The 22,513-nt window shown below is 46.4% G+C and overlaps 1 protein-coding gene across 1 annotated transcript in view; it reads right to left on the reverse strand.

Moving 5' to 3' along the window:
• Window positions 1-3,543: 3,543 nt before the first annotated feature.
• Window positions 3,544-22,513, reverse strand: part of LOC107536420 (guanylate cyclase 2G-like) — a 30,798-nt gene continuing 11,828 nt past the window's right edge. The window contains exons 11-22 of the mRNA XM_087824084.1: window positions 21,591-21,674; window positions 20,734-20,838; window positions 19,865-19,936; window positions 15,007-15,175; window positions 13,462-13,617; window positions 11,770-11,947; window positions 10,336-10,476; window positions 8,970-9,162; window positions 7,137-7,311; window positions 5,926-6,024; window positions 4,891-4,982; window positions 3,544-3,648 (exon numbers count right to left, since the gene is read on the reverse strand). Coding sequence (XP_087680210.1) covers window positions 3,544-3,648; window positions 4,891-4,982; window positions 5,926-6,024; window positions 7,137-7,311; window positions 8,970-9,162; window positions 10,336-10,476; window positions 11,770-11,947; window positions 13,462-13,617; window positions 15,007-15,175; window positions 19,865-19,936; window positions 20,734-20,838; window positions 21,591-21,674 — 1,569 coding nt within the window. The remainder of the gene's footprint in view (window positions 3,649-4,890; window positions 4,983-5,925; window positions 6,025-7,136; window positions 7,312-8,969; window positions 9,163-10,335; window positions 10,477-11,769; window positions 11,948-13,461; window positions 13,618-15,006; window positions 15,176-19,864; window positions 19,937-20,733; window positions 20,839-21,590; window positions 21,675-22,513) is intronic.

Genomic DNA, 22,513 nt, shown 5'->3' on the forward strand with positions numbered 1-22,513 from the left:
GCAGCTGCAGCCCCTCTGCCCTAGATCATCTCCGTCGATGACAAACACATTTTCTGTGCTGCCAGAAAGCACACACAGAAGGCCGTATTGTTGGGGAACAGGCAATAGCGCTTTGCCAAATACGCGTTCCGATGATTTTTGTGAATTTCAGTGATCGTTTTTCTTTGGCGCCCCACTTCCTCTCGTTCTTAGCCCCTGCAGGCCCCCTCCTGCCACTGGCAGAGGAGCCTTCTTTCCCTAAACTCGAGTCAGGGCTGTGGCAGACTCCTTTGAATGTTATTCTGATTTTAAAAGACCAGCACATCCAACCAAGAGCAGCCGAGCATTTTGAGGAGAATGTAGGGCATAACCACAAAGTCACTGCTGAGCACAGAATGCACAGGAAGAGCCAATTCTGACGAAGGGGCCTTTGCCACTGATGCTGACGATTCTAACTGGAGGATCACAGCTGAGCCCCAGGGGTTCAGATAATGGTGTGGGAATCAGAGTGGAATACCATCGTTTTTGCTCAATTCTGCATAATACAAAGGGAAACAATTCTTGAGATCCCCTAGTGCTAACCCAATTAATCTTATTACAGGGGCTCTCAAATATGTATAAACATTACATGGGTATAAGCTCCTCATGTTTATTGCTGATATATATTTCTAAAAATCAAAAGAAAATTACAAATTAAATAGGAATAAAGCTACAGGAAGAATAAAACTGACATTAATGTAACATAATGTGGCATTGACTAAACGGAGCTGTTGATTACATGACTACAGATTGGTAACCACGACAGGTTCTCTGAAGCTTGTCAACCCCATCCCACCGTAGGCCTTTTGATGCTCAATGCTCTATTTTTTTTTATATTTGCTCTACTAAGAAATCCTCATTTGTACAGAACTGTCTCGCCTCATTTAGCTTCTACTTCAACATTCAGAGCCACATCTGTTTTGTCTCAATAACTTATGATCATTAGCATGAAACCAACAACACAAAATTAGAAACACAATGCAAATTTGGCCAATGAAATCTCATGGTGACACACCTTGATAACACTGCCCCTCCCCTCCCCAGTGACCCAGAATATGTTGATATTAGTAATTTACATTGTCAACAAAACAAAGACTGAACAAACCAATCCTGGTGGAGAATTGGCAGGTCCCTGAGAAGCACTGTAGACCCCAGTCTGAGGCTAGAAGCTGGGGTGAGATAGAAGAGGTCAGAGGTCTAAGTTCTTTCCTTAGTCTTGTACAGACTTAATTAGTGGGCTATAATTGGAAAACACATCTATTTGTATCTCTGTATTTTATGTATTTGAGAAATTCTGAGATCTGTAGTTTGATGGTTCTTACAATTGTGTTAACGAACTCAGAAATGAAGCGAGCTCTCAAATCTCTGGAGACAGAGTAATGTTTGTGTAGCAATAGGCTAGATTAAAATGACTTGGTGTAGTCTAAACCAGTCCTGGCGCTGATCTCAGACCAGCTGGGCATCTCTTCTTTCTGTAAATTTAGAATTATTGTAGCCAGGAAGGACAGGAGACATATTTTATTGGTTCTAGTGAAAACTCTTAACTAGCACACTCCCAGCCATAATCAAAACCCCTGGTTGCCAGAGTAAAACAATGTTGTATTAGTTTTGCTTTACTTTATCATAATGTTTAATGATCTTGATCTCTACCTGGTGCTATGGAATAAATAAAATGCCTTAAAATAAATAACTTATGACTAAGCTCACAGTGTTAATATATCATGTTGATAGGTAATTTCCAACCCTCCCTATGGTTTCTGCAACTAGAGATTCTTAGACTCATATAATCACAGACCTCCCATCATTCTGTCCTGAATTCACATTTCAAAAATTCTAGTATTGAGTTTGTGACACAAGGAGGTAAAGCCATTTCATGTGATTAACATTTTAGGGGAAAATTCTTTTTGGTCATCCCTGTCTCTAAAGCCCTAAGGCCTATAACTAGCAACTGGATGTGTTTTGACTTAAAGTTAACTAACAGCCCCATGATGTCTGGTTGCCCTTCACATCTCCCAACTTCGCTATTAAGGTGTTAAGAGAAAGCACTTTCAAAACAGTCTCTCTTACAAATTCCCCTTCACATAAATGCCTTCTGCCCTCCCCCTTCTGAGCATCAGTCAAAAGCTTTCCATCTGTGATGCTGGAGAGGAGCCGAACCTAGCACAATGAAAATGGAACCGTGTTCATAGAAAGTGGAGTCTGTGCAGGTCCCAGGGTCCAGTCGCCCACCTCTGGGCAGGAGAAAAGTTCTGCCGATGGAAACACGTAGGAGCTCAGTGTAGACGGGACTGTTTGTAGAGCACTTTGCTCGGCCACTAGTTAGTGTCCCTCTTACTGAAGAGAGGGAAGAATTCCACCAAACCTTTTGTAAAATTTGGTACTAAACACTCTCAATCCACCAAAGGTAGTTTATTTCCCTATACAGAGCTCAAAAATATCTCCACAAAGGCAGCTCAACAGTCAAGCTAGAAAATAAAACAACCTCCCCGGCCCCATTGGTTTTCCCCCCTTCGGCCATGGGAAATTCAACAGGAAAAGGGCTTGAACATGATACATCATTCCAGTTTCTCTGCCATATTCCAGAGCAGCCACATGGGAGGCCATCTAGGCGAGAGGAGGTGCGAGGGGGGAAACAGCACTGCAAATGAGTTAGAGGCTCAGTCCATCTGTCACAGAACCACTGACTGAAACACGGATCCCATGCTCTGTGCGAGGGGGAAATGCTCACAGCAGAACGGGTGGGCCCATCCAGCATGTCTGCTGGAGATTATTACAAAAATTAAACCCATCATAAATGAATGAAAATTTCTACTTAAAAGCCAAGCCTTGATTGCATGCCCTGCCCAGGGGCTAGAAAAGAAATTAAACAATAAATTGAGAATGGGATATTATCCACTTGAAAGCCGCCACGCTCCCAGAGGTCAGAGCTCCAGCCCAGACCTTCCAGCCTCCGACTGCAAGTGTCCTGTCTGCTTGGCGTGGCCGGGTCCTATTGGATTTCAGTGATGGCTCACACCTTGGGTAGAACTTTATCCCCTGAAAACATTCCTGAGATGCCTTCTGATCTGAGCTCCCTCCCCTTGCAGGCTGAGTAACTGATAAGCAAATAGGCACTAAAGGTTAAGGAGCAGCCACCCTGCAAAAGGAGGCAGAGCAGGGCCAGACCTGTGGGTGGCCCCAGGCTTCCCCCTCCAGCTTTCCCCTCCTGCAGAAGGAAACTGGGTTCACTGCAAATTCGCAAGCTAATGAGGCGGAAATATTTGGCAGCTAGGACAGGCTCCCTGGCAGGTCTGGGAGCAACGGCCCAGCCCTGGTCCCCCAGGAAATGAGCTCACTATTCCCAGCTTGTCCAACTCCACATTTGCTCCAGGCCACAGAACTCTGGGGTGGGACCCGGAGGCCAGCTAAATGGCGCCCCCTACAGGGAGACTGGCTCAATACCCAGGAACTGCTCGCCAGAAGTGGTACATTTAACGGACCCCGCAGGCCTTCATGGGACCCCACAAACATCTTTAACCACTCACCTCAGAAGATCCCTGGGACTTCAGCCTCCTCCTCAGGAAATTCGGGGAGAGGGATAGTGAAGCCTTCTTTGCCTTTCAGCCAGAAAGTTGTTTGTTCTCCTTTGCCCTGTGGGAGGCAAAGAAGAGAGCTGGTGAATCACAGGAGAGGCTGCCAGCAAGGTGTGGCCTCTGAGCAGGCCGCTCGGGCCTCCCTTGCTTACTGAAAACGCTGTTTGCAGCCAGAGCTGCAGCCAGCCAGGGGCTGCCTCGGTGAGGGAAAGGCCTTCTTGGAGACGAAAACTTAATGATTTCCTTGGGCTTTGCTGATAAGCCTAGATGGACAGCGATGGCTGGGGGGTAAGGGCCAGTGCAAAGAACATCTTTTAAAAATAATAATAAATACTTTTGAGGTCTTACTATGAATAGGGCCCCAAGTGATGCCCCTCGCACAAGTGCTCACATTTAATCCTTACATCTACCCGTTGAGAGCATTATTATCACCAGTCCCATTTTACAGATCATAAAACTAAACTCCCTAATCAGACAGCTAGTAACTAGTGGGACAGGGTTCAAAGCTAGGTCTACACTGCTGCTTTCTAGAAGATTCTTCCTCTGCTCTGAAGTCAGTTGATCCAATCCAGCTACCAGGGCCAGACTCAGCAAACTGAGGAGTTGATGCCACCCTCTTCCCTTTTACTTCTTTCCCTGGACCCACCCATCCACCCAAACACCCAGTGTCATGGTAACCACCCACCACTCCCAGTGTGAACATCTCCAAGATTTTCTTGAGAACATCTCGAGGGGAGAACCCCTCCCCACCCAGACAGGGCCATATTTATCAGAGAGATGAGATTGTGTCTCAGTACATTTCAATGACAGCCTGGATGCCAGCATGGAGGAGAAGGCAGAGGGAGAGAGAAGAGATATCTAAATGTACAGAGATGAGGGCCTACTACCCCCACACCAATGGGTTCCTCTCCCCTCTACCTGGGCACTTTAGACTCGTGAGAAAGGGTAGAGAGGAAATGTGGTGCTAGAATTCCTAGCTTGTATTTGTTGTTGCCTTGAGTAGACTTGACTGGGGTGTTCAAGCAGAAACCAGGAGACCATCCTTGGCAGAGAGAAAGGAGGCACCCCACAGGGGTTGGTCTAGGTGGGAGACAGGTGTTTCCTGGCACAGATTCCTGTCTGACCATTTAAAGGAATAGCACAGTCTTCTTTGAAGGAAGACCTGACCGTCCCAAGAGCTTCCACATGGACCTTAGGGGCCTCCATGCCCTACAGAACAGAGACTCACTCATCCATCAAGTTCTTCAACATCTCCATTAGAGACCCAAAGGTCAGGTGGGCACAGCTGGCCTGGTCTTACCTTGACTGCGATAGTGCCTCTCTTTTGCAGATTGTACCCTCCCAATGCCAGCAAGATGCCTGCAGTATTCTGGGAGACGTGAATCCGGAGAGCTGCCATAAACCAGTGATTGTTTAGTTACCACCTTGGTTGTGACCTTGTACAGGGTCAGTGGGGCAGGGGCTGGTGTGGAGAGGGAGTGCTACTCTGCTCAAATTCTCAGACTGCCAACAAATCCCAGACCACCTCTCTGAAGTCTGGGACACTTGGACTGGGAGCCCCCCCCCGCCCCCCAACCCACCATCCAGGCATTGCTCATACACTGCTGGGCACTGCTAACGTTTTAATACGTTCAGTTTAGAGCCAGAAAACAAAGCTGACTCCATATGCAAGTAGGGTACTCCCCATGGCTGGGCTCCCACTTTCAAAATGTATCCTTAAAATCTTTACTTACAAGCTAAAAGAGAGGTTTTATCAATGCAATAAAATTACTATGAAACAAAAAATTTGCTGTCCCCTGGAGCTCCTGGCCATTAGGTCTCTTCAGCATCACCAAAACCACACATCAGAGATGGGCAAGTTACCACCCACAGGCCAAATCCAACCCACCACCTGTATTTACAAATAAAGTTTTATTGCAACACAGCCACACCCATCAGTTTTATATTGTACATCGCTGCTTTCACACACAATAGCTGTTAAGTAGTTGCAACAGAGACTCTGGCCAATGAAACCTAAAATATTTACTGTCTGGTCCTGTACAGAAAGTTTGCCGCCTCCTGCTCTTTATTTAAAGAATTGGATTATACGTGTGCCTGGCTGTTAGAAGGGACAGTTCTGGAAGGAGGCAGGGTATTTACATGGCTCCACAGAGAGGACAGTGCGAAACCCCATCTGCAAAGCTTGTGATCAGTGTTGCCTGAAGTGATCTTACCCTGGAAATGGAAACCAGCAGACAGAATGCAAATGGGTCTTCTAAAAATACCCTCAGGGTAAAGGCAGGGGACTGGAGGGACAGTGAGATTGTGTTTACGACGTGCAGTAAGTGATACCCACGCAGGCTGCTGCTTTCCATCCTGGATGCCATGTTCACAGTGTCTCCAAACAGGCAGTACCTGGGCATCGCGGTTCCCACCACACCAGCCACCACGGGGCCTGCGGAGGGGAGGGCCGACGGCAGAGCTGGTCTGCGCTCCACCGCGCACATCAGGTCAACAAACGCAAGTCAGTCAGCACTTGCTAAGTGCCTTCGTGGGCAAAGCTTGGCAACAGATCTTAGTTAGAGCTCGCAGAGAGGCAAACTCCAGAACCCACACACTGCTGGTGGAAAACATAACCAGTGGTTATGGACCGAATACTCCTCTCCGTCCCACATCCACGTGTTGAAGCCCCAGGCCCCAGTACGATGGTATTCGCGGGTGGGGCCTTTGGGGGGTAATGAGGTTTAGCTGAGGCCATGAGAGGGGGCCCTTATGCTGGGATCAGTGCCCTTATAAGAAGAGGGAGCGACACCGGAGCTCTCTCTTCTCCTCCATGTGAGGACACAGGCAGCGACCGCCGCCTGCAAGCTGGGAAGCCATCCCCACCAGAACCAGAGCCTGCTGGAATCCTGATCTTAGACTTCCCGGCCCCCAGGACTGCAAGGAAAATGCCTGCTGTTTAAGCCACCAGGTCTACGGTATTTTGTTGTGACAACCGAACTAAGACAGAAATTAATGACAATATTATTCATGCACTAGAAATATAAACAAAGCAACAGCAGCACAAACATGGGACTGATTCACTCTAATTGGGGGCAGGTTTGATCTTGGCTAAGCCATAGAAGATAAGCAGGCCTCAGTGGAAAATGAAAATAAGGGACCCCGCATTCAAAGATTATTACACATTTCTGGACAGTGACAGAGGAGCATTAAAACAAGTGCAGGTCACTTCTGCACGAGTCACACTCCCATGAGTTTGACACAAACAGGACAGATCAAAGGTCATCTGATGCGGCAGCATAGAGGAAAAGCCACCCAATATAACTCTCCTGGTTTTCCATCTCCTCCTCGTTTTTGGTTCACCTTGAGGTCTTTGTGTGTCCTTGTTGTTACCAAGCAATCTAGCTAACTAGAAATATGCATGCAAAGGTAATTCAACCTTTCATTTCCTTAAGATGTTACCATGCGGTTTCAGGCTTTCCTAAAAGCCCTGGGCCCAGGACTTGAGTCCAGAACTACCTGCCACCACACCTGGGCCATGAGGCCACCTGCCATTAGTGCTTCTACCTGTGTGGAGGCCAATGCGGAGCTTGAGCTTCTCTTGAGGCATGTGCCCAATCTGGAAGTGGACAGTGGCACTGAGGAAGTGCAAGGACATGGTGGCAATCTCGGCCACGTGCTGAGTTCCATTGCGGATGGGAAGTCCACTAGCCACCATGTAGGCATCGCCAATGGTTTCAACCTGAAAACAAAGCAACAACGTGGCCTGGGTCAGAGAACAAGGTCCCTTATGACAGACCCACGCTTTGAGGCCCCAGACTTGGAAGGGTCACACTCGTTAACCTCCACTCCATCCAAGTCCCAGCATTTTCTCACGTTTGCTCTTGTCCTGGTTCTTGCACAAGCCTTCCTGCCCTGAGCCCTCCTCCTCATGGTCACTACTTCCTCCTCGGAAATCTGATAGTGGTGGTGACCCTGTTTTGCCAACCCAAGTTCAAAACCATTTAGACAGGCAATGGGGGAAATCTTCAAGGATCACATGGATCCATCAAGTGGAATCCATCTAACCCAACTGATATGTCCTAACCCCACACAAGGGCTCTTATATACATGTATACATGTGTGTCTATTATACAAAATGGGTGTTTATACACATGTGTAAATGTATGTACCTGCCTGATCGGTCCTCCTCTCTCCCCACCCTCCTAATAAAATCGGCTTTCAGATCCCTCATTCACCACAGAGACTAAATGACATGTCTATGCTTAAAGTGACATATGGACATTTCCAGATATGTTTGCATTTTAGCAGAATCCAAAGATGATATGGCAAAGGTGGAATTTCAGGCATTCGTGGGTGGTACAGATGCAGTCTCCTGGTGACCGTGAACTTGCAGAGTCGACTAGAGCACAAATCTAACTGCTTCTAGGTTGCCTCTCCCCACCATGAGCACAGCCTTTAGAAATATAAACTGACTCTAGATTCGCTCAGAAAAACATAACTGAGCAGATAACTGAGCAGGAAACCCCAGAGGAGGCCCTCCTGAGCCAAGTGGGTTTTGTTGGACGTATGTGATCTGCCCTTTGAGATTGTCCATACTACCTTTTCCAACATCTTTGAGAAATGTTGAGGGGTAACCATTAAGGACATGTCACTGAGGAACATGACTATGCTGTCCCCCGAGTCTCCCCTGCCCCAGGGCCACAGCAGAGCCCTGAAATCATGGTCAGACTGGTGCACTGGGGCTGCCCACCAGGCATGTGTGGACATGGACACCCTGGAGTCATGATCTGGCCTCATCGGAAAAGTCAGAAAACACAAGTGGCCATCATCGCCACCACCTGAACGGAGGCGATGTATCAGTCCTTGTTATCCTCTCCCGCGACCCTTTTTACTCTAGGTGACCCTGTTCATACATCCCCACAGTAGCACTGGGCAGGTGGTTCATGTCTCACTGCGAGTCTGGTCATCTAAGCGTGGGAAGCTACCTGCCTTTGAATTGCTAAGGACCACAGTAACAGAAACGGGACTCACTTAAGACCCAAAGGCAGACAACCTTTAAGAGAACCTTCTGAATCTCTCTGAATCTGAAGGCAATATATTCAGGAGGGAATTGGAGGAATTGGCCCGAAGAAGGGCATATCAATGCCTCTTTTAGAAATGAGTTTACCTTGAGATAAAATAATGGAAGGAAATGGAGAGAACAACTGATGCTTCTTGACAAATACCTACATCTGTGATTAACCAAGCCCCTTTCCAGGAAAACAAACAGGAATCAAATCTGGAGAGTCCACCATGAATTGAGATGGGAGATAGGCTGCCAGCGTGAGACAGGGCCCCCCTCCCACCGCTGTTGGGGGCTGGGCTCATCCGCACCCAGCCCAGGAGCCAGGGCCTCACCTTATAGGCGTCGTAGGTTTCAAGGATGTGATCAAATAAACTGTAGAGGTCATTGAGGAGCTTCACGACTTGCAAAGGGGAGCTGAGAGAGCAGAGTTTTGTGAATCCCACGATGTCAGAGAAAAAGATGGTCACCGACTCAAAATGTTCTGGTTCCACGGACCTCCCAGCTATGAGCTGCTCTCCGATGAAGCTGAAGCCAGAGAGAATGACTGTAGTTATTTAATGGTATCATTCATCTTGTCCCCTACAGGCCCTCCCTACAAAGTCACCCTGGTAGATCCTTTTGTTTCTATGGGATAGGTTTTTTATGAACAAAATCCATCATCTAGAAGGATTTTTCTAACGCCTGTTTCTCCACCTGCATTTTGTCTAAAGAGATAATTTTAATTGGGGTGGGGGAGGAACAGGTCGCATAAATGCCTTTACAGAAAAGATTTTCCTCCTCAGGGCACTTTATGTCTCCCTGTGTTTATAGAGTTTGATTATAAAGGCTCGGTCTGCAGATGTGGAAGCAAATGCAAGCATTCACCAATCCATAAATCAATATTTTTGCTTCAATCAACCAATCTCACATTAACACATTCAAATCCCAAACTCCATTTCTTTGCTCAAGACACATAGGAAGGGTGCAGGAATTTTAACAGCAGGTGCTTCCACCAAGGGCTTAGAGAGTGCACAGGTGAAAACAGAGCCAAAAATGAAGCAGGTTTTGAATCTAACGTCAGGGATATATATTGTGCTGTGCGAAGGTTTGGGGTGTATGATCTGAAACACTGGGAACTGACTAGAGTCATGGAACTGGAGCGCCGTCTAGTGGTCGATCTCCCATTGGTGCCTCCACCATCTTTCCCATAAAAAACCTGGGCTCATCACAAAGAGCCTCCTTCCATCGCTATTTATCCCCCCTTTACCCTGTTCCTTGGGATGGTGAACACACAGTGATGACTATTAAAAAAAAATTGTCTCAAAAATCTTCACTCCTAACTGAGACACCATGTGCATGGATTTTGCAGTCATTTGACACAACATTTCATTTGGGGAATTTTTAGGTAGCATGTATTTTAAAGAGTGGGAGCACAAAGAGTGTGCAAAGCAGGTCAAGTACATAAATAAACACCTAAATTCAAAGAAAAATAAATAAATAAATAATAGTAAATTAAGTGATGAAAAAAATAAAAGAGCTACACCCTCTATTCCTATGGGTTCTAAGATGGTCCGAATTACATGCAAAATGCTTGCCCCATTTTAGAAGAACCTGCTGCCCCCTTAGGAGGAGAACAAGGGGAATACTCTCTCCATTTGGCCTCTTAGCGGCGACGCTGCGCTTCCAGGGCCCGTCGTGCGGGCCCAGCTCTGGGGGTACCTGGGCAGCATTGTGGACAGGAGCCTGTCCACCCTCCTCTTCTCTGCCACCAGCTGGCTGGTCCTCTCCTCCACCACCTCCTCCAGGTGACCGGCGTAGGCCTCCAGCTTGCTCGCCATACTGTCCAGTATGCTCACGTGGCTTTAAAGGAACCCGATGTTAACACCCTTTCCCAAGAACTTTAGGACCACAGTAGAGCACAGCTTCCAACTCTACATTCCAAGAAAACACGGCTCATCCTTAAGGTTTCCGACTTCAGGGTTGCCAATGGGCAGCAGTGAAATGACAATGGCAAAGAGGCCACGTGGCAGACAGAGCCCGCCCTTTCCCAGCTCTGTGACCTTGAGCTGTACCCTTTATTCCTCTGAACCTCGGTTTCCTCATCTGCCACATGAGGATAATAAATCATACCTTGCAGGGTTGCTCTAACGACTCAGGGAGATAACGGGTACAAGTACCTAGAGCCGTGCCTGGAACCCAGCGAGCACTGGACAAGTGGTGGTTTGCTGGCCCGCGCCCACTTCCCACACGCTTCATACCATTGTCACAGCCAATCAGAAATGTAGATTTTTAGGACAGGTCATTCTTTGTTTTGTTTTTTTCAGATGACAGACATAAGGGACACTTCTAGATCCTATAGACTCTTGTTTCAGAAGCGTCTTATGGGAAATATACTTACCTTAACATTGGAGACCATATTGTCTGGGTAAAAAGTCATGACCTATCAACTGACCTGACACATAGCATTTAAAACTATTTCGATGTGGAAAATGCAGAATCCGGGGCTGTTGTGTTAAGGATGCATAGTGAAATGGCAGAACTGGGAGTAGAAGCCGACTCCCAGCTCAGGGTTCCTCTACCAACTCAGGCCACTTCTCACATAGCTGCGCCTTCGTGTGTTCAATGTGGCAAAAGTGGACATGACCATCCTGGTGTGAAGCGAGTTCCTGTGGAGAACACTGCTTGAGAGGCGTGAATCACTTAACTCGATAACCTGCTGTAAGGTTGGTGTATAATTCTTTGTCGCATGGTTCCATCCCAGTGGAATAGTCATGACCCTTGGAATTCTGGTTTGAAAGGGTTCTGAGGCCCTGGCACAGGCCTCCCTGGGAAAGAGGACCCTGATGGGTTAGGTGGATTAGCGATGCCTGGAATGGGCAAAGGAGGGCAATGGAAGTCTGACCCATTTTTGGAACATTTGTGAAATAAAGGGAGCATTTACCAGTCCACTTTCACCAGCACGGAGCACAGCGCTTTGCATGTGGTGGGCACTGAGTGAGTATATGATGGAAGGAAGGGAGGGAGGGAGGGAGGGAGGGAGGGAGGGGGGGGGATGAAACAACTAAGCCACACAGAGTCAATCACAGCCATACAGTTTCAAAATTCTAAAGGTTCAATGATCAGGAGAAAACATCTGTTGCACACCTAACTCACCCTTTGGGGCTGGCTTCTCGTAGAATCTTCTTGATGGACCGGAACGTGGGCCTTTTCTCGGGAGATTCATCCCAACACGCCCTCACCAGGACTGCGATCCTCTCACTGACCTTCTCCTCCGACAGTGAAGGTCGGAGGGGAGCCGAAGTCCTGGGCTCTCTGATTCGGCTGATGATTTCTGAAATCCATTTTGGGTTTAGACAGCCAAACGTCAGGACTTTGTGTCATTTAGTACACTTCACTTTAAACAGATGTGCTCTTAAATTTGTAAGCTGAGTTTCCAAGTAAATTGAACAGATTAGAATTTCAGAGAAATCTGAATCTTTTATAAGAAATGTTCTGAATCCCCCTGGAAAATGAAAATTTCTTAAATGTAAACCCTACAAGTACCTCCTGACTTATCTGTTTTTATATTATTTTTTCCTAATAGAACTTTTCTTTAAGTGAAGCATATCTCTGTATGATTTTAGAAGTGTATAAGCATTTCGTGTTAGAAATCCCCAAGGTGCGTTTTATACAATTTTCCATTCAATATATGTTATATACAAGACATTTTAACATATAATAAATGCTACCTCCATGCCCTGCCTCTCCGTCCAACTTTGTAAACCTACTTTCCTTCCCTTTCTCATTGGCTTCTACCAAAATTTATTAAACATTCTGTTAACCAGGTTTTGTAAAGGAAATATGGTGAGAACTATGTCCACATGTTTTGGTATAAAATTACTGTAGATGCAACAATATGGATAGATCTTAAATGTATATTACTAAGTCTAAGAAGCCAGTATGTAAAGGCTCTATGATTCTGTTTATGTGATGTTCTGGAAAAGGCAAAATTATAGAGACATTAAGCAGATCAGAGGCTGCCAGGAGTTTGGGGAGGAAAGAGGGTTGAATAGGCGAAGGACCAGAATTTTTTTTAGGGTGATAAATCTATTTTGTATGACACTATAATGGTGGGTACCTATTTGCCAAGACTCATAGAACTTGACAGCACAAAGTGAACCTTAAAGAATGCTAATTAAAAATATCAGTTGGGAGACTGGATGACCCCAAGACAGAATGCAGACTTGTGACAAAACAGTCTAACTGCATTACAAATGTGTGACATAATCCCGCTGAGGGGGGTGGAGGTTGGGGGACTGGAGACTCAAGAAACTTTTGACATGACCAGAGACTGTAAGACTGAAGACAAAAGGAACTGTTCATAATTACTATATTCCAGTTGGTCAGAATGCTTCATGATCTAACTCATTTTCTAAGAGGATCTGGCTGCTGTTTTAGAGTAAACTATGTAATTCTGAGTTCCTTGATTTTTTTTAAATCAAATTGCAATGGTTTTCTAATTCTTTTTAAAAATATAATTTTTAAAAAGAAAAAATAAGCCCGGCCGGGTGTGGCTCAGCAGTTGAGCATCGACCTAGGGTCCAGGCGATCGGGCTTCGATTCCTGGTCAGGGCACATGCCCAGGTTGTGGGCTCGATCAATGACTCTCTTATCATTGATGTTTCTATCTCTCTCTCCCTCTCCTTTCCTCTCTCTGAAATCAATAAAGATATATATATATTTTTAAAAAGATAAGACTGAAATAAATTGTAAATTAATGAACATTTAGTAAAGCCATCAATAAAGCAAGCATTTACAAGGCAACCCTGGTAATCAAGGCCTGCGGAGGAGCCGCCCCAGCTTTACCTTCTGGCGTCTGGTCGCGGTCGTCAAAGGGCCCGTGGTCGTGCTGGTGGACCAGCCCCCTCATCAGAATGGCGAAGCTGTAAACGTCTCCCTCCGGGGAGCCCGAGCGGGGCGCCCCTGGGAGCCGCAGCAGCTCCGGGGCCGTCCAGTAGAGCTCTGCGAAGCAGAGAGACGCAGGCCCGGAGTGAGAGGGCTCCAGGGAGCACTGGGAAGCCCCCCTTCCCATCTCGGGGAAGCTCAGAGAAATGAAAGCATCCAGCCCCCGAGAAGTCAGCCCCCACGGTGCCTACTCACAGGGCAACAGGGGTCCCCGTGGTGGATACAGAGCAGGCAGCCAGGAAGGGTGGGCACTGGCATGTTACAGAAGCTAGCTCATGGCTGTGCAGTGACAGGTGGTGTTCCTTTTACTTTTCCCTTTCCCTTTCTGAATTGCCCGCATATCATAAAATTAACCATTTCAAAGTGAGAATTCAGTGGCAGTTAGTACATTCACAAATGTTGAGAAGCCACCACCTCTATCCAGTTCCCAACTATTTCCATCACCCCAAAGTAAACCTTGTACCCATTAAGCAGTTTTTCTTTGTCTCCCTCTATCCCCAGCCCCTGAAAACCACCAGCCTGCATTCTGTTTCTAGATTTATCTATTCTGGATATTTTACGCACTTACTTTTTTTTTTTGCAGTGAGGTGTATAGGTTTGTGTTACTATAAGTTATAATCATTAAAGAAAATATAGTGGAGGGTGGAGAAGTAGGAGTGACTACAAGCAGGTTTTTTAAATGCCCCCTTTGTCTTCCTCTGTAAGACACGCCCTGTCCCATGTTACGGGACCTTCCCACATGTTCTCAGCAAAGCTGCTGGCCACGTGCTGCTCCACAGAGAGGCAGTCAGGGCTGAGGGCACTGAGCTCATCAGGGCCCGGAGACATGCAAGGTGAGACACGAGAGCACTCAATCAACTCTGGACACGTAGGAAGAGTCCCTGAGCCTCGACTGCTCTCATGAGAAGGAGGGTTGGACTCCAGGTGGTGGGTGTTTCTTGAGATGCACGTCAGAGTCACTTGAGAGCTTTTAAAAACAATACGATGCCCAGACCCCATCTTTAGATAGTCTGACTCAGTGGCTGTGGCGTGGGACCCAGCCAGCACCTACATATTTTTAAAAGTTTCTCAAGCAATACTGAAACAGAGAGAACAGAACCTCCCAGCCCTTCATCCTTAGAGTGCCTGGCAGATTGTCCTTCTATACTGAGGAGGTGGGAAGATGTGATGGGACACAGAGGACCACAGGGAAGGACAGTGACTTGTTTCAAATCACCAGGCTGAGCCGGGATGAGAGCCAGTTCCCCTAACTCAGACTTCACACCATGGACTCATGTCTCCCGCTCTCATCTCCTTGGGTGACCAGAACAGCCACACGCCACCAGCTCCAAAGGAAGGCCCGCCTGCAGGCACCTGTGCCCATGAGCATCAGGAAGCAGACTGGGGTAAGGAACCCCTTTACCACTTTGCTGATAGCTAGGGGGTCCAAGACCTGCCAATGGTTACCTGAGTGGTCCATTGCTTTCTCATTATAGGTTCTGTATGTCCGGCCGTACTTGAGTTCCCACAGCCCAAACCCTGACAGCTTCACCTGCAACCGACCATCCACCAGGCAGTTGGAAGGCTTCAGGTTGCCATGGGACTTCAGTGGGCTCCTGTGAAGGAACAGCATGCCCTGGGAGAGTGAAAATGAGCAGATGAGTTAGAGCAGGTACCGGTGGTCACCAACGGAAGGAGAGACAGATGCATAGGAACACAGATGCACAGACCCAGGGTAGGGGACATGGCTATCTCTATTCATTTGTTCAAGAGCCACTGACAGAGCCCCTCACCCAAGGAGTCAATCTGGGCATGGACACCCAAAAAGGAGAAAACAATTTCTGGTCCCTGAAGGCCAGCTTAGTGATCAGACTCCCGAGTTTAAATCCCAGCTCTACCATTTAGTAGAGGGCAAGTCACCTGACCCCTGTCAGCTTCATTCTTCTCATCAAAAGGGAGATGACCATGAATCCTACCTCATAGGGTGGCTGTGGAAATTAAATGCAGTAATGCACGTAAGACACCAGACAATATGCATTACGCAAAGTAAATATCCACTTCAATTTAATAAAAAGTTTATATAAATATGATGAAGAATATGTACTTAATCAAAAAAAGCTTGCAGTGAGTCAGAAAGGCTGTGACATAATAGCCAAGGCCTGGAAACAACCTACGTGTCCCTTGATGGATGATTGGGTGAAGAAGATGTGGTACATATATACAGTGAAATAGTATTCAGTCATGAAAAACGAAATATTTCCATTCCCGACAATACAGATGGGTCTTGAGAGTATCGCGTTAAGCGAGATAAGTCAGAAAAGGAAAAGAACCACATGCTTACACTCATATGCGGGATATAAAGCAGAAAGCAACAGATGAAAACCAAAGCAAATGAACTCAGACACAGACAACAGTATTTTGGTTACCAGAGGGAAGGGGGTGGGGGAAGGCAAAGAGGGTAACGGGGGTCGAATATAGGGTGACAGAAGGAGACCAGACTTGGGGAGGTGAACACACAATGCAACCTATAGACAACCTATTTTAAAACTGTACACTTGAATACTATATAATGTTATTAACCAGTGTCACTCCAATAAATTTACGTTTTTTAAAAAGACGGGCAGTCATAGTGCTTATTCAGCAAGGAGATGGTGGGGCGGGGGTCTTTCCATAGGCAGAGGGGGGCTTGAGGAAACACCTAGAGTTGAGGAGAGAAACAATTATTTGGGAAGCATGGGCAGAAGAGATTAGTTTGGAAAATGAGAAGAGTCATATATGAAACATGATTAGAGAGGCGGCTGTCTGTGTTTCTCTGACATTCCCAAGGACAGACCTAGAAGGAGTGAAATGAAAGTTAAAGGAGGAGAGCTAACTAATTGCAGATGCCAACCATCATAGCCTGGGGCAGTAGAAGGACCCACTGTTTCCATTTCGGTTCTTTATTTCCTTACTTTCCTCAATGGCATTGAGGAAGCATTTAAATACTAGTCATTCAACAACGCCAGTTTCTTGGACTTAAATCACTGACCTAAAGGCCCTCTATATCTTTCATTGGAACCTCTGAATCATTTACTTTCAGAATCTTTTGTTTGGAAGCTGGGAGAAAACCGACAACCTCAGTATGCTGGGCACAGGGCTGTCGTAGAGCCGACTTACCTGCATCAGGCTGGGCGGCCTGCGCTCCTCACACCTGCCGCAGCTGAGAGGTTGCAGGGCAAGAGCGAAAAGGGCAAGCCTCTCTCTCAAGGCTGTTACCAGATCTGTTTGGGTTTGTTTGTTTGTTTGTTTTTAAGTTCAGAGTGCTAACCTTATGCCAGGTGGGGATCGAAGTCCCTTACTTAAACCAGCTAATGTAACACCTAGTGACACGTAGAGGTAGGTGGTTTGACCAAATCCTCATTTTACAGGAAAGAAAAGGGAGAAATGAACTTGGCCCAGGTCCGCAGCAGGCCAGCGATGGAGGTGGGCTGGGAATTCTGCAGTGTGACTCCCAAGCCCAGCCTCTCTACCAACTGCTCCTTTGCTAATACAAGAAGCCTATGAAGGGCAGAGGGTGAGAAGTGATTATTTTAGCTCTGAAGTTCCAGGGACACCCACACTGTAATACGGATTCGTGTTGAACAAATAAGTAACCATAAAGCCTCTGTTGAGACTTACTTAGCACTATGCGTTGAAGTACTGGGAACAGGGGACCTTATACATGTTACCTATCACATTTAGCTTTTGCTGAGACAGGCAATAGTCTCCTCGTCTGTTTCACAGCAAGGAGACTCAGGGTTTTAAACTGCTCCTAAGGAGAGGGGGCAGAGCTGGGATATAAGCCCAAGCTGGGCTGCCTTCAGAGCCCACCTACTTCTAAACCACTAGATTTTACTGTTGCCAGCACCCTGGGCGATTGTAGAGGAAAAGGGGAATGGTCCAAGTGCACCCAATTCTCTTAATACTCTTATACAAGAACAGCCAGCTCAAATGAATCTCAAGCCCAGCTGAGAAGGGGGTGAAGTCACCCATGGGCACGGCCACAAGGAGGCACTGGCCCTCAAAGTTCCAGCAAGGGCTCCTGAATGGACTATTGCCCCCAGACACAGGGTCCTTGGGCCTGTTGGGCACCACCTCTTCCTCCAGCGGTGATGACAGCTTGAGTCACTGTCTCACTTGAGCAAGAGCCCTAAGCCAATACTGCACTAAAAATACAGGCTAATACAGAAAGCAATAAGGAAAGCTGCAGAACAGTGAATATACTACCCTTGCCCCTTAACCCCCGAAAATCAGGAGGGCGTATTCCTTTATCAATGTGGCTTTGAGATGATAAAGTTGAGTCACATTTTAGAAAGCCTCCCATGGCCAGCTCTAAGAGGCTGCAGTGAATTCTGTTTCTTTTAGTAATTTCAAGGAATGCTGGCAGAATAATTGGCCTTGAAGCGCCTAAATGTGCCTTGACCGAGCTCACTGTGACTTCCTTAACCAGTCCTGTCCGTGCACATTCCATTTCAGGAGAAAGCCGTCCTTCCAAAACAAGGTGCCAAGCTGTCTTTCTGGCACAGAGCAGGGGCTAGACTCAGTGACCTAGAGCAGCTGATGTCACCAGGGAGGTTTTCCCCCTTCAATTATCATTCTCATCCACTCCAGCATTTCTCCAGAGAAAACTTTTGGCTTAATGCTTCTTGAAAGCCAAATGTCTACACTGAAAAGGCTAAATCTGTTGGGCATCCCTACCTTGGTGAGAATTCACTAGCTTTCTCTTCACATCTGATATAAATGATGTAGGCTGTTTTGAATGGGGCAGGAGACAGAGCACTGGAAGTCTAGGGCACTTCCCTGGGTTTGCTGGGTAGAGAAGAGAAAGTGGGCGAAGGGAAGGAGAGGAGCCAGAGCAGGAGGGGATGCATGCCATAGCCTAGCTGGTAACCGATCACTGCCACTTCATTAATTTTATATGTTCATTTCCTGGCTCTTTTATTCCTTTTCTCCAGCTAGATTTTAAGGCATGGGAAGTTAGAAACAATCCTTGTCTTCCTATAAAAGAGCCCGGAGTAAGATAAATCATGAAAAGATGCTCAGTAAAGTTTACTGAAATAACAGTGTTGGCCCAGCATCGTCCATAGCGACCCAATTGCAAAGAGGTTTCTGTTTGTCTAACTTGCTTCCCACTAAGGCCTAGGAAATCAAAGTCTCACCAGGCCATAAAGACTCAGCGCCTTAGAAACAAAGAGCAATTAAAGCCTTGAGAAAGAAAAGCCTTTGGATGTCAACAGACCAACCTCACCATTAACCTACATGGAGGCTGAGGGACCAAAAGTCAAAGTCACCCAAGGAGTCTCTGGCCCTGTCCTCCAGCAGGGCAGAGCTTGGGTTCTGCCTTCGTATCCCTCACGACACCCAGGCTGGGCCTTGCCCACAGGAGTCTGCTGGCTGACGGATGGGCTGTTGAATGAGAGACAACCAGCCCTGCTGGTTTTCGGACTGAGGGGCTTCCTCACCAGAACTCAGTCCCAGGTCGTTGGGTTGGTCCTCTCTTATGGTAAAACAGAGGCAGCGAGTTTAGAAGGAACAGCTGTATTGTGGCCCAGGTTGAGGAGATCAGCCTCAGGTCCGTATTGACATGGCCCACCTGACTTACCTTCCATCTATGAAATGGGGCTAATAATAGATTAGCCTTATATTTTGCTGTGAAAATTAAGTAAATTAATATATACAGAGTGCTAGAAAGTATTGGGGCCAAAGTAAACACTAAATACGTTTTAGCTATTATTATTATTAACATTCTAATTATCATCATTATTATTATTATTAATATTATTATCCTCTTTTGGCCACCACAGCCCTCTCTGGCCAAAGTATAGATCTGCCTGCTTATATAAATTCGCAGGTCTGCATCCCCTGCGCAACAGCTTTGTGGTTATTGTGGCACTGATTCCCATTTTCTGGGGAAAGGAATCTGGGACTAGGATAAAGGAAGGAGTATTAGGAATTCCTTTTCCAGCTTGCTTTATGGCCTAGTAATTAGATTTTCTTTTAGGTAAAAAATTCTATCCTAAAATGTAAATACCCTTGTCTTTCCTGATTGGGTTAACCTAGCATCCCTTCTAAATTTAGTATAAAATACTTTATTCTCTTTATATTTACTTGAGATCAGGGAGAGAGAAAAGAATGGGAAAGCTGATTGAAGTGGTAGGTTTTAGAAGTGGGATCACTTTGTTTGAAGAGGAGATCTGAGAAGGACCAGAATTTTCTGGAAAGATTACAGTTTGATTTAACCCAAGACACAGAACAATTCCAAAACACTCTGGTATTTGTTCTTTAAAAAAGTTTACATTATACTCACATTGACTATGTCATACGCAAATGAGAGCTTGAATATCCAGTCCATTTCAGTATCGGAATTTTTCAAAACATCCTGAAAAACACAGTTATTTAAAATATCGCCAGGGCCCGGCCGGGCATGATTCAGCGGTTGAGCATCCACCTAGGATCCAGGAGATCAGGGTTCAATTCCCGGTCAGGGCACATGCCTGGGTTGCGGGCTCGATCTCCAGTCGGGGGCACAGGAGGCAGCCGATCAATGACTCTCTCCTCATTGATGTATCTCTCTCTCTCTCCCTCCTTTCCTCTCTCTGAAATCAATAAAGATGTTTAAAAAAACAAACAAACAAAAAAAAACAGAGAAAAGAAAAAGAATTATTTATAAAAAAAATTAAAAAAATTTATCACCATGGATTCAACCTGAAGCCCAGTGAGCTTCGTATGTTAAATGGATTTGGTTCTAATACATTGGATAGTTTTGACCAGACTAATACAACCTGACAGAGCTGAAAACTTTCCCAGGAAATATCACCTGACTCAGTAGTGAGAAAGTTACTCAGTCTTGAGTTCTATAAACACTTCCTTGTTCCTGACTTAAAGTGAATGGTCACATACCACAGGTAGGGATGGGCCCAGGAATGCAATTCAGGAGTAGCTGTGACAGCTAAGGAGATGCAACCAAGCTCAGACGTTTTCCATCCAGAACAAAGGAAACCAGATACTTGGCAACTCTGCTAATCGGATCCCCTGCAGGCAGCCCAACAAGATAATTCAGGTCTTGCAAGTAGACCAGAGAGGAACAGTTCTTGGACCGAGGGGCAAAAGCACTGATCAAGCTCTTCATTAGCAGCTGCTAATCAAACCTAAGGTAAGATTTGCTATTGTGCTTACCTTAAGACTTCCTTTTTTACAATACTGAGTGATAATGCAGATGTTGGGTGGTTCTGTGCAAACACCAAAGAAGTGAACAATATTTTCGTGTCTTAATTCGTATACCTGAAAATAATAATGGTAATAATAGCTTATGATTATAGTATGTCCTCTGAGCTGGGGACAAAGCTATGTGCTTTATATACTTTCAGTTAATTCTCACAAAGACCCTGTGAGGTAAGAACTATAACTGCTCCCATTTTACAGATGAGGAAACTGATGCCCAAAAGGTAAAGTAACATATGGAAGATTATACCACTTGCTAGTGGCAGAGTTGGGAGGCAAATCCAGGCAGTCCGCCTCTGGCATATAAATTAGAGGAATGATCAAAGTCTAACCTTAGCCCGGAGATTAACTAAAATCACGTCACAGTAAATAGACCCAGCCCTGCTTCCTGGTGTTGATGGCTGTCAAAGGCAGCGTGTGAGCCACTGCAGATCACAGATTCGGAGTAAAGAGTCAGACCCCATGAACCTGACTTCCTCTGAGGACCAGGTTCAAGAGGGGTGAGCAGCCATCACAGACACAAAGAATGAAGATGCAGAATTAAGGCCAGGGAATGAGCAAGGCTAAGAGGGATCCCAGGTCTCCGGTGACTGAGTAAGGCCTAAAAGTCTGTCTAAAGTCAGAGCTGTCGGGGGGGGGGGGGGGGGGGGGGGTGAAGGGGGGGGTGAAGGAGGGGGCCAAGTTCAGGGAAGCTGCTTTCCATCCGTGTTCCTTTGGACTGGGGCCACTCCCTCCCCAGGTGGGAACAGGAAACTGGCAAAGAGGGCCAGAGAACAGCGCCGCTTTGTCTCCTCCCGGGGCGGGGTCCTCACCAGCCGGATTTCCTGCAGCACAGATGGCTTCCTGATCCAGGCTTCTGCTTGGTCATCGACATAGCAGATGGCCACATGGTTTCCCTGGAACCAGAGACAAAGTGGAATGTTCTTAACCCAAGGTGATCCAGAAAAAGCTCTACTCAGAAAAATCTAGGAAGGGGAGCGGGAAGACTGGGAAGGCCTATGAAAAGGATCTTCAAGCTCCTCGCTGCCCAAATCAGCCCTAAGGAGGCACTGTGGTAGGTCCAGGTGCTGAGCCAGCTGCTCAACACAAGATCTTAAGGAACAGGCCCAGCCGGTGTGGCTCAGCGGTTGAACATTGAACCTATGATCCAGGAGATCTGGGTTAGGTTCCAGGTCAGGGCACATGCTGGGGTTACGGGCTTGATCCCCAATAGGGGGCTTACAGGAGGCAGCCAATCAATGACTCTCATCATTGATGTTTCTGTCTCTCTCTCCCCCTCTCCCTTCCTCTCTCTGAAACCAGTAAAGATATATTTTAAAAAACCCAAAAAACAAAAAACAAAAAAACCTCAAGTAACAGGCCTTACAGTCCTGCAAGGCGGGAATGAGTAGCCCATTCCAAGATGGGATCCCTGAAGTTAGGTAATCTGTCCAAGGTCACGCATTTGTCGGTAGTATAGCCAAAATTGGAGCATCTGACTCCAACGCTATACTTTTTCTATTATATAATAATGTCCCATTATCACTCAGAAGAATAGTAAGTTGAGGTCATAAAAGTAAGTCTGGAGTCAGTCACCTGGTTCAAAGACCATTTCTACCCCTCACTACCTACATAGCCTTGAGCAAGGGGTTTAACCTTTCCAAGCTCCATTTCCTCATCTGTACAATGAAGATTAAAAATAATAACTATCTCATAGGATTGTCTTAAAATATGTTAACTCTGTTAACTCAATGCC

The sequence above is a fragment of the Miniopterus natalensis genome, chromosome 14 (genome assembly GCF_054644295.1).
Source record: "Miniopterus natalensis isolate mMinNat1 chromosome 14, mMinNat1.hap1, whole genome shotgun sequence".
Lineage (NCBI taxonomy): Eukaryota > Metazoa > Chordata > Mammalia > Chiroptera > Miniopteridae > Miniopterus > Miniopterus natalensis.